Source organism: Dipodomys ordii, unplaced genomic scaffold (genome assembly GCF_000151885.1).
Source record: "Dipodomys ordii isolate 6190 unplaced genomic scaffold, Dord_2.0 Scaffold2, whole genome shotgun sequence".
Taxonomy (NCBI): Eukaryota; Metazoa; Chordata; class Mammalia; order Rodentia; family Heteromyidae; genus Dipodomys; species Dipodomys ordii.
In genome coordinates, this window is record NW_012267218.1 from 28,776,873 (window position 1) to 28,788,648 (window position 11,776).

General features: G+C 49.0%; 1 protein-coding gene across 1 annotated transcript in view; it reads right to left on the reverse strand.

Moving 5' to 3' along the window:
• Plekhh1 (pleckstrin homology domain containing, family H (with MyTH4 domain) member 1) overlaps window positions 1-11,776 on the reverse strand; it is a 53,165-nt gene that overhangs the window by 16,164 nt on the left and 25,225 nt on the right. The window contains exons 8-14 of the mRNA XM_013013732.1: window positions 8,003-8,081; window positions 6,791-6,882; window positions 3,585-3,735; window positions 3,267-3,409; window positions 2,209-2,319; window positions 837-923; window positions 350-511 (exon numbers count right to left, since the gene is read on the reverse strand). Coding sequence (XP_012869186.1) covers window positions 350-511; window positions 837-923; window positions 2,209-2,319; window positions 3,267-3,409; window positions 3,585-3,735; window positions 6,791-6,882; window positions 8,003-8,081 — 825 coding nt within the window. The remainder of the gene's footprint in view (window positions 1-349; window positions 512-836; window positions 924-2,208; window positions 2,320-3,266; window positions 3,410-3,584; window positions 3,736-6,790; window positions 6,883-8,002; window positions 8,082-11,776) is intronic.

Below are 11,776 nucleotides of genomic sequence, written 5' to 3' on the forward strand. Positions count from 1 at the left end.
AATACTGCTTGTATTTGAATGGTGGGAATACTGCTTGTATTTGAATGGCAGCTAGACTCACATCACCTGGGTCCCTTCTTTCTACTGCTAATCCTGAGAGGTGATGGGCTCAACGTGGAAGTGATTCCTAATGACTATAAAGTGGGTAAAAAAGTTCGCTTCTCTTCTGCCTTGAGAACTGGGGTCCTGATCTGTGCTTATGGAATCTCCATCATCACCCTGCATGGTCAGACATGTGTGAGAAAGTTCCTGGAGAAAGGGGCTGTGGATCAGGAGGGAGCCCACTAGCCCTCTGCATTCCCATGTTGGCTCCCCACCCCCACCCCAGTCCCCCACTTCTACCCCGTACCTTGGTCAGCCAGCCCTTCACAGTGGGCTTAGTGCCCCGATGTGGCAGGGCCGCAGGCCCAGTGGCCTGAACCTTCAACAGGCTCTGGAGAACCCGGATCCATTCTTCCAACATGCTGGGTGAATCCGCCGTCAAGTAGAAGATTTTCTTTTCAGAGATGAGCTGTCCAGGGTCAAGGATTGGGGCCAGAGGCAGCAATCAGGCTCAGAGGTGCCACAAATCCCTACAGTCATTAGGCCTTCCTTCCTCCTACCCCACTCTTCCCCTCCCCATCACTTCTTCCTTCTTTCCTCCCTTCACATTCAGTCTCCTCTCTTCCATGTGTGCATGCACACGCAGACACAGACACAGACACAGACACACAGACACACACACAGCTAGGATCACATCCTTTCCTGCACATTCATTTTTGGCCCGTCTTTGTCCCAGCCATAGTCATATCCAAACACCAGCACCTTATCTATCTAACAGCTAAGAGCAGACTCACCTGGAAAGTCTGAGCACCCTCCCCTCGAATTATCTGACAATGGGAATTCAGATCCACTTGACCTTGAGGTTTCTTGATGACATCACTCTGTAAAGAAAGAAACGTGGAGGGAAGCCTTGGATGTGGCAGCTTCTCAAAGTCTCACCCTCCTGAGAGTAGTTTATCACTGCTTTTACTTTCCAGTATTACTGTAGACACCACTAATTGGTGATGACATTTTTCTCATGGAGGAACAGATCTGGAATCCTTAACATGAAGTTGGAGGCAGCCACTACCAATCAACCAGAGTTGCACCAGAGATCTTTTTGTCCTCTTCAAACCATGACAGGGCTCATGCCTATAATTTTAGCTACTCAGGAGGTTGAGATCTGAGGATCACAGTTCAAGGCCAGCTTGGGCAGAAAAGTTGATGAGATCCTTATCTCTAATTAGCCTCCAAGAAGCCTGGAAGTGGATCTGTGGCTCAAATAGTAGAACATTAGCCTTGAGCAAAAAAAACTAAGTGCCAATGCCCAGGCTGAGTTCGCTCTAGTATGGCACTAAATGGATGGAAGGATGGATGGATGGATAGCTAGCTAGATAGATGGATGCATAAATAGGATACATGGATGGATGACTAGATGGATGGATGGCTAGATAGATGGATGCATATATAGGATAGATAGATGGTAGATATGTAGATGGCTAGATATATGGATGGATAGATACGTGGATAGGATAGGATAGGATAGATAGATAGAACGTGACAGTTCTTCAGCTCTGTCAAAGCAGATCCAACAGGTAAGATTGAGAGATAGCGATAGATAGATAGATAGATAAGATAGATAGATAGATAGATAGATAGATGGATGGATGGATGGATGGATAGATAGAATATGACAGTTCTTCAGCTCTGTCAAAGCAGATCCAACAGGTAAGATAGACAGACAGACAGATAGATAGAACATGACAGTTCTTCAGATAGACAGACAGACAGATAGCTAGAACAAGGCAGTTCTTCAGCTCTGTCAAATCAGATTCAACAGGTAAGACTCCTTAATTTCAGAGAGGGGAGGAGGCCATGAAGTTGTCTGTTAGAACAATACAGATAAGGTGAGGACTGCCTGGGAACAATCTTTTTTTAATATGAGCAAGCAGAAGAAGAAAATGGCTTCTGAAGGAAGAAAAAATGCCTAGAGCTGCCCTGACTGCCACTGCCTTATTTCACTGTGAGTGAAATGTGAGGCTGCAGTCAAATCCTGTGTGGCTCAGCGCCTCCAATCCAGTGAGGCTGCCTCTCTCACTTGTCATACTACCCCTCTCTCCCCCAGCCTAGCCCCTGGCATGCAGTGCTGGGCCTTCATGAAGACAGAATGGGAAGGGTGTGTCTCACCGGGGACTTGTAGTACAGAATCTGTCCCTGTCTCAGGACAAACCAGCGCCTCTTCCACGTCTTTACCCGGCTCCCCATTTTCAGCAGGTAGCCTGACTTCTCCAGTGACTCCTGAAGGATGAAGGGAATAGAAGAGGGAATAGAAAGGGGAAATCACTTGGGACTCTTAAACATCACAAAATGGCCAAAATGGTGAGGCTACTTCTTCACCATCAACTTTTAGGAAAAAGATGATTGAGCACCTGTTATGAGTACTTGTTTTCAGGTCTCTGTACCCTGCTGAAGTATGGTGGTAGGCCTACCATGGAAGGCCCCTCAATGGCTGGGGAAGATAGCACCTCACCCACCATGAGTGGGTGGCAGATCAAAAGCTACAAGGGGACAGATTGGCTAGAGAGAGCATCAGGAGAGATGCAGAATTTGGGTTGGTCTTTGACAGAAAGGTCAGCTTCTTCAAAGACCACTTTCAGGTGGGTGCTAGTGACTCCCGTCTGTAATCCTAGCTACTCAGGAACCTGAGATCTGAGGATTGTGGTTCAAATGCCAGCCTGGGCAGCAAAGTTCTTGAAACTCTTATCTCTAATTAAGCACCAGAAAACCGGAAGTGGTGCTGTGGCTTAAGTAGAAGAGCACTAGCTCTGAGCTGAAAAGCTCAGGCACAGCACCCAAGCCCAGAGTTCAAACCCTACAACCGACAAAAGAAAAAGAAAAGAAAAAGTACACAGGGCAATAATCCCAAGAAGACCCAGAAGTACAGAAGTGCACCAAAGACAGTACTTGGCACCATAAAGCTCAACTGTATGTGTTCACTGTAAGCAGCAGCCAAAAGTCAATGTGGAGATACACAAGGCAGCGGAGGCAAACCCCTCTTGGGCTTCCTCTTTCCTCTCTCTGACAGCTGGGATACCCCAGCCATTCTCTAGCCCCTCTGGCCACATCATCCCCTCCCTCAGCTGCTGTCTGGACAAGCGCTGAGGCCCAGGTAGCCTCTGCCGCAGCTCTGCTTCCCCTGTACCCACTTCATCCTGCCCAGGCATGGAACCGTGTTCCTTGCTCACCGTGCCTAGGCCCAGCCCATCGGTGGAGTACGATGAGGTGCGCTGGAGTTTGTGCTCGGGCTCCGAGTAGTCACTGTCCAGGGAGCAGGCATCGGGGGGAATGGCGTAGTCACCCTCGGAGCTCAGTGACGACATGGAGACCCCTGGCCACAGGAGAAGGAATCAAGGCCCAGGCCCTTTTTCACCTCTCAACCGCCACAGCCAGAGAGTAATGGAGGGTCTTCATCATCCACCCAGGATCCCTAAATCTGGCACTGCTGGGGATCATACAGGGGCCCCATCTACAAACGTCCACAATTCTGCTCCCCTTCCCTGTACCTCTTTTGATGGCCCGAGGGCTGCCGAGTCCGCTGGTCTTCTTGCACTCAGAGCAGGGGACAGACATCCGGAAACTCGCCTGAGAGCTGCAGTCATCGTCAGACCCAGAGGACTCATCCACAAAGGGTACACTGCTGATCTGCGTGGCTCTCTGCATGACAAGACCCCTCCCTACTGCAGCTCAGGCTGCAAAACAAACCCTCTGCCACCCAACCGTTTATCCCTGACTCCAAATTGCCAGGGTGTGGCCCAGACAGCCTGTCGTAAACAGTGTACGTCCCTACGCAACCGTCCATACACAGTACCTTGGGCACCCCTCTCTGCCACAATCTTCTGTGGTGCTCAGTGAGCTCTCCCATCCAGACTGAACCCTGGCCAGCTGTGACCCTTAACTCCCTCCACTCTAGAGGACCAGTCAGCCCTAACAGGAACCAAGTGTGAGACAGGAGCTTTTCACATGTGTGGGGACAGCCAGGTGCTGGTGGCTCAGAGCTGTAATCCTGGCTACTCAGCAGGCTGAGATCTGAGGCTGAGCATGGTTAGAATCCAGCCCAACAGGAAAAGTCCATGAGACTCTTATTTCCAATTAACTACCAGAAAGCTGGAAGTGTGGAGCTGTGGCTCAAAGTGGTAGAGTGCTAGCCTTGAGTAAGAGTTTAGGGACACCATCCGGGCCCCAAGTTCAAGCCCCACAACTGACAACAAACAAAAAAACCCAAAAAAACTTGCAACTTGTAAACACATAAAAAGACTGATTATACAAAAGTTGGTGAGAGTACTGTGAGAGGGAAAGGGACCAAGGATATTGCAGTGTGACTCGATGTATGTACGCATTTTGTATACTGCTGGAGAAAAAAACAGACAGGGTCTACTGAAACTACAGTCCCAACCTACCAGGTGCTTTCAAAAAGTAATTTGGGGGCTGGGATGTAGCTCAGTGGCAAAGCGCTTGCCTAGCAAGTGCAGCGTCCTGGGTTCGATCCCCAGTACCAAAAAAGAAAAAGACAAAAAAAAAAAAAAAAAAAAAGTAATTTGGCAGTAGCTACATAACTCACCCAGAATTCCACCTCTAGAACAAGTACACGCACAATGATGCTCAATGCAACATTTATTTCTAAGAAAGGGACATAAATTATTATAAATCAGTAAAGGGATATTTAAGGTAGTTAAGTTACACTGGGGTATATATATATACTGGGGTATATATATATATATATATATACACACACACAGTCAAGTGAGGAGGAAGAGGAGGAGGAGGAAGAAGAAGAGGAGGAGGAGTAGAAAGAGGAAGCACAGAAAACCTGACAGCATACAGAATGATGCATACATGGTCCCTTTGTATGCATGTGTAGGTATCTACATGCGTGTGAGAGTAAGAAGGAAATAGAGGGAAGGAGGAAGGGGAGGGAGAGAGGAAAGGAGGGAAAAAGGAAGAGAGAGAGGAGTGGAAGAATGAGAATAAAGAGAAACTAGCACAAATGCATATTTTGTAAATGCATCTGTACATGCATCGGAGGGTCTTATGGAATAAATAACAACCATTATGGCAATTGCTCTTGGAGTTAAGAATTAGGAAAAAGCAATGTAAAAGGAAATTTCATTTCTGATTTTTTCTTCTATGAAAAGTTCTTTCTGGGGCTGGGAAGGTGGCTCAGTGGTAGAGTGCTTGCCTTGCATGCCTGAGGCCCTGGGTTCAATTCCTCAGCACCACATAAGCAAAAAGAAAAAAGCCAAAGTGGCGCTGTGGCTCAAGTGGTAGAGCGCTAGCCTTGAGCTGAAGAGCTGAGGGACAGCGCCCAGGCCCAGAGTTCAGGCCCCACAGCCGGATATCCCCCCCAAAAAAAAGAAAAGTTCTTTCAAGCTTTACTATTATGTTGTAAAAACCAGGAAGAAGATTAGTTGTGTAGTTTAGGCCCTAGGTTTGATCTTTAGCACTGTAAAGACAGAAACTAACAGAAAGAAAAAAGTATGAAAACATTATGTTGGGGGCTGGGAAGGTGGCTCAGTGGTAGAGCACTTGCCTTGCATGCATGAGGCCCTGGGTTCGATTCCTCAGCACCACACAAGCAAAAAGAAAAACAAAGTGGTGCTGTGGCTCAAGTGGTAGAGCACTAGCCTTGAGCTGAAGAGCTGAGGGATAGTGTCTAGGCCCAAGTTCAGGCCCCTCGATTGGACCCCCACCGCCCACCCCAAAAAAGAAAACATTATGTTGCAATTCTATTTTAATTGAAAAAAAAAATACAATGGGCCAGAGTGTAGTTCAAGTGGTAGAGTGCCTGCCTGGATAGCAAGAGGGCTTAAGGAATTCAAACCCTGACCTCTCCCCACAAAATAGCAATACCAGTTATATGTGTGTGGGGGGGGGGTGGGACGGGGAAAGAGGTTGTATGTGTTTAAACATAAGTAAACAATTCTGAAGAAAGGAGCTCCACCATAGAACCTGGGGGTATCAAGATAAAAGAAAGGCTGGGGAGTTGAGGGAGAATAGGTATAGGTTTAATTTGGTTTCACCCATATTCATTCTGACTCAATTTTTCTTTTCCTTTGCTGGTCCTGGGGCTTGAACTCAGGGACTGAGCGCTGTCCCTGAGCTCTTTTGCTCAAGGCTAGTGCTCCACCACTTGAGCTACAGCTCTACTTCTGGCTGTTAGTGGTTAGACTTTTCTGCCTGGGTTGACTTTGAACTGCAATCCTCAGATCTGAGCCTCTTGAGTAGCTTTTTGTATGTGCAGGATATTTGCAATAAAAGCTAGAAATGATCAACAGAATGACAAGTGGTAGACTGAGCTCCTGGATCAGGATCGCTGTGCCGGATGCCTTACCATCCTACCTCACCCTGGTTACCGTGTGCTGGGTCAGGGGCCTTTTCTGATGGGGACATTCCGCTCTACCACTGAGCCACCTTCCCAGCCCTACTGTGATAATCTTTTTTTTTTTTTTTTTGTCAGTCGTGGGGCTTGAACTCTGGGCCTGGGCGCTGTCCCTCAGCTCTTCAGCTCAAGGCGAGAGCTCTACCACTTGAGCTACAGCGCCACTTCCGGTTTTCTGGTGGTTTATTGGAGATAGGAGTCTCACGGTCTCTCCTGCCTGGGGTGGCTTTGAACCGCGATCCTCAGATCTCAGCCTCCTGAGTAGCTAGGATTACAGGCGTGAGCCACCAGCGCCCGGCTGGGACATTCCCTCTTGGCATGGCAGTTTCTTACCCCCTTCAGTGCTGTGTAGACAGGCACAGTGACATTCTTGTAGACAAGGCCAGAGAAGGATCCAGGAGAAGCCAGGGCAGGAGGACTGGAAGCTGCGGGGGAAGGAGAGGGTGGCTTAACCCCCTCAGGAGAGGGTGTCAGGAGGCAGATGAAAAAAGTCTTCCTCCTTCCTCCCTCCTTTCTGGGGCCCCTTGACTGTGTGTGACCATGAAACCCATGCACTAAAGGACCCACTGCAACAGAACCTTGCCCTTTAACTACTTTCTCCGCCACAAGGCTTACACTGTGCCCCTCTTGCTGAGGTGCCCACAGGCTCCTGCCACCGTAGGGATACTGTGGCTGGCTGCTGACTTTTTATTCTCGTCAGTTGTTGGGCTTGAACTCTGTCCCTCAGCTCTTCAGCTCAAGGTGAGCACTCTACCGCTTGAGCCACAGCACCACTTCCAGTTTTCTGAGTGGTTTATTGGAGATGAGAGTCTCATGGACTTTCCTGCCTGTGCTGGCTTTGAACTGTGATCCTCAGATCTCAGTCTCCTGAGTACCTGGCTTGGTGATTTTTCTTTATTGGTCATGGGGCTTGACCTCAGGGCCTGGGAGCTGTCCCTGAGCTCTTTTGCTTTGAGCCACAACTCCATTTCTGTTTTTGTTTTTTTTTTTTTTAGTGGTTTATTGGAAATAAGAATCTCACAAGGACTTTTCTGCCCAGATTGGCTTCAAACCACAATCTTCAGATCTCAGCATCCTGAGTAGCTAGGATTACAGGCGTGAACCATGGCACCTGGCTTTTTTTTTTTAATAGGCAATGCTTCATGAATTTGTATATCCATCATGCACAGGGGCCATGCTCATCTTCTCTGTGTTGTTTCAGTTTTAGTATATGTGTTGCCAAAGTGAGCAGAAGGCTCTTGGCCACTGAGCAAGGTTCGTGTGAATCGGAGCACTTGGGGCTGCTCTCACGCACAGCCCTGGCCCTGCAGAAGGGACGCACACATGTGCTTGGCAAGGTCCCTCTCTGCTCTGTGACTGGCTATAATCCCGATCACTTCCCCTAAGCGAGAAAGATGAGTTGGCTGTGCACTACTTCCTTAACATTCCTAGAAAACGAAGGCAGCTTGAAGGCAGCCCTGGCTGTATAATTTTGCCTGAACTGTTCGTGCTGGGGAAGGGAACCAGTGCCAGGCCCACCGCGGGTGGTTGGGCCCTTGAACTCACCACAGCAGGTGGCATTACTTCGAGGAGACACATCTGACAGCTGCATGCCTGATGTGGCCACTGCGTAGATCCGGCTCTCCTGGAATGAAAGGTGCCAGAAGTCAGGACCCAGGGCTGTATCCACACCCAAGATGGACCAGTTACTGGCTAGGAGACTTCAGGCAAGATCCTGCATTTCTAAGTCTGATTTTTCTCAGTGCTACAATAAAACTGACCTTTCAGTAAGCTGCTGTGGAATCAAATGAATTAACTAAAGTAAACATTAACACCCGGAGCTTAATCCACGCCCAGCAGATACTCAGTCCCTCAGTAGCCTTCACTCTATCCCTAGGGACAAAGGAAGTTGATAAGACAGTAATCTGTTTCCCCCCCCCCCCAATCTTTCCCATTTTAGACCCAGGTCTTAATCCTGAAGTTGGGAGTGGTGAGAATGAAGTCAGAGCCACAGGTGAGGTGTGTGTTCTTTTTTTTTTTTGGGGGGGGGGGAGGGTGTGGTGGCGATTGTGGGGGCTTCAACTCTGGGCCTGGGCGCTGTCCCTCAGCTCTTCAGTTCAAGGTGAGGGCTCTACCATTTGAGCCACAGAACCACTTCTGGTTTTCTGAGAGGTTTATTAGAGATAAACAGTCTCATGTACTTTCCTGCCCAGGCTGGCTTTGAACCATGATCCTCAGATCTCAGCCTCCTCTCAGCCTCCTGAATAGCGCAGTGTGTGTGTTTTCTTTTATAAGCTATTTGGTTTTTTTTGGTCCGGTTGTGGGGCCTGAACTCTGGGCCTGGGCGCTGTCCCTCAGCTCTTCAGCTCAAGGCTAGTGTTCTACCACTTGAGCCACAGCGCCACTTCCGGCCTTTTTCTTTTTGTTTATGTGGTGCTGAGGAATTGAACCCAGGGCCTCAGGCATGCAAGGCAAGCACTCTACCACTGAGCCACCTTCCCAGCCCTTTATAAGCTATTTGGAAACCAGGATACATTGTCTTTTTTTTTTTCTTTGTGCCAGTCATGGGGTTTGAACTCAGGGTCTAGTTGCTGTCCCTGAGCTTCTTTTTACTCAAGGCTAGCACTCTACCACTGAGCTACATCTCCACTTCTGGGTTTTTTGGAGTAGTTTATGGGAGATAAGAGTCTCATGGACTTCCCAGCCCAGGCTGGCGTGATTCTTAGATCTCAGCCTCCTGAGTACCTAGTATTACAGGGGTGAGCTACCAGTGCCCAGTTTACATTGTCTTTTTATTTATTTTTTAACTTAATTTTATTTTTGGTTGGTCATGGAGCTTGAACTCTGTCTGGTTTGAGTGCTGTCCCTCAGCTCTTGAGCTCAAAGTTAGTACTCTACCACTTGAGCCACAGTGCCAATTCCAGTTTTCTGGTAGTTAATTGGAGATAAGAGTCTTATGGACTTTCCTGCCCAGGCTGGCTTTGAACTGCGATCCTAAGATCTTAGCTTCCTGAGTAGCTAAGATTACAGGCCTGAGCCACCAGCGCCTGACTACGTTGTCTTTTTATGGTAACCACGTCACATCAATGTTAAGGTTTGGAGCCAACCTGCAAAGCCTGAGAGGAATCCAGAATTCCAGAGGTGAAAGACGCTTCTGCAGAGAATGCCAGACCCAAGCATATCCCCGGGTCTGAAAAAACCCCCCCAAGGCTAGGGAGCATTGCTCCAACAACCCAAAGGCTTCATCTAGACTGTTCCAGATCAGTTTGCTCTACTGGCCCAACAGGGAAAACAAAGGCCCACTCAGGTGACTGCTGAGTCACAGGGCTGACTAGGTCAGCCAGGCTGGCCCAGGAAGGCAACTGGGGGTCAGCCAGGCTGGGACACAGGGCTGGAAGGCAGTGGGGTGAGATCATAGCAAGGGGATGCTCATAGCACTGAGACAGCCGGGGAAATAAATAATAAGAGGCAGAGATAACCAGATAGAGGGCAAGACAAGAGGGCAGGGACAGGGACGGGGGTAGAGGTTGCTGCTGCTGCTGCTGCTGCAGGACAGATCCATCCATGGAGTGTACACATAAAATAGATTATTTCTGCCCATTGCGGTCAGGGGATTACACAAAGGCCAAGCTCCTAACTCCACGAAGGAAATGAATGAAACCCAAGCTTGAAGGACTGAGGTTAAACAAAAGATAGCACTGTTTGACAAAAGGGTATGAATGTCTATCACACAAGGTGGTTTCAAGGATAAAGAGAAAGGCTGTACCAATCAGAATATCTGCCTCCCTCATTTCCCAGGTTGAAAAATATCCTTCCAAGGATTTCTCAGGCTTTGTTTTTTTTTCCCCCTGATGGCTACAGGACAGCCTTTCTGGCCCACTGCCTTCTCAAGGCTGTTAGGCAGGAGTGAATCTTCCCCAGGGGCCTTTAGATGAGCAGCAGTGTCTTTATTTCCCTCAGGAGGGGGTTACAGAGTTGAAAACAAAGACAAATTCCCCTTAAACCACACTGGCTGATTGTTGGGGTACTTAGGACCCAGCTGACAGTGGAAAAAACATCATACCCCCATCTTCAGAGCACAGCTTATGTGTCACATGGCCTATCCTTTGAGACAATGTCTCATTATGTTGCCTGTAGCATTGCTAGGCCAAGTGATCCTCCCCCCTCAGCCTCCTGAGGGGCTGGGACTACAGGCACCCCTAGTAGCATGCCTGGCTGAAGCATTTTATCTGTGTAGCTTCTCAACTCTCTTGCCCACACGCAACTTAAGAAATACAAACAATAGCCAGGCACCAGTGGCTCACTCCTGCAATCCTAGCTACTCAGGAGGCTGAGATCTGGGGATCACGGTTCAAAGCCAACCCAGGCAGGAAAGTCCGTTAGACTCTTATCTCCAATAAACCACTAGAAACCCGGAAGTGGCGCTGTGGCTCAAGCAGTAGAGCTCGCGCCTTGAGCTGAAGGGCGCAGGGACAGTGCCCAAGCCCAAAGTTCAAGCCCCAAGACAGATCAAAAAAAAAAAAAAGATACACAAACAAAATGCTAGAGCCGCACTGTTATCACAGTGGATGGCTTTACTGGAGCAAAGTGGCAGATAAAAACTTCACTTTTTGGCAAACAGATGCTGAGCCCCTTTCTGCTATAACTCTTGTCCGAATGCGCCCTCACCCCACCTTGGCCTTGCAGCTCCAGAGCATGTGAAGAACACAAGGAGCCATTGCCTGAAGGACGGCTGGTGTCAGGGGCACCGCTGTTTCCTGTCTAATCATCCTTCCAGCCCAGCTCTACACTCGGAGGTCTCTAGCCTTACAGATGGTCTCATAGAGACCCAGAAGTTCCCCCCACGGGTGTAGCTCATGAGCCTGGACTTGGAGCCTCCCTGAACCAACACTTCAAAGGGAGCCCCTGGAAGATGCTACTGAAGTCAGGAGTCTCCCAAGCCGTGCTGTGGGGAGGTAATCCCATCATGGGATGCCCCAGTCCCTCTGCTGTCAGAAGCAGTGCTGCATCGGCGCATGGCAGCATTCAATCTGACTAGAGTAAGAGAATGCCATCTGAGCCAGGTGCCGGTGGCTCACGCCTATAATCCAAGGTACTCAGGAGGCTAAGATCTGAAGATCAAGGTTCAAAGCCAGCTTGGAAAAAGTCCCTGAGGGGCTGGGAAGGTGGCTCAGTGGTAGAGCGCTTGCCTTGCATGTCTGAGGCCCTGGGTTCGATTCCTCAGCACCACATAAGCAAAAACAAAAAGCCGGAAGTGGCGCTGTGGCTCAAGTGGTAGAGTGCTAGCCTTGAGCTGAAGAGCTGAGGGACAGCGCCCAGGCCCAGAGTTCAGGCCCCACG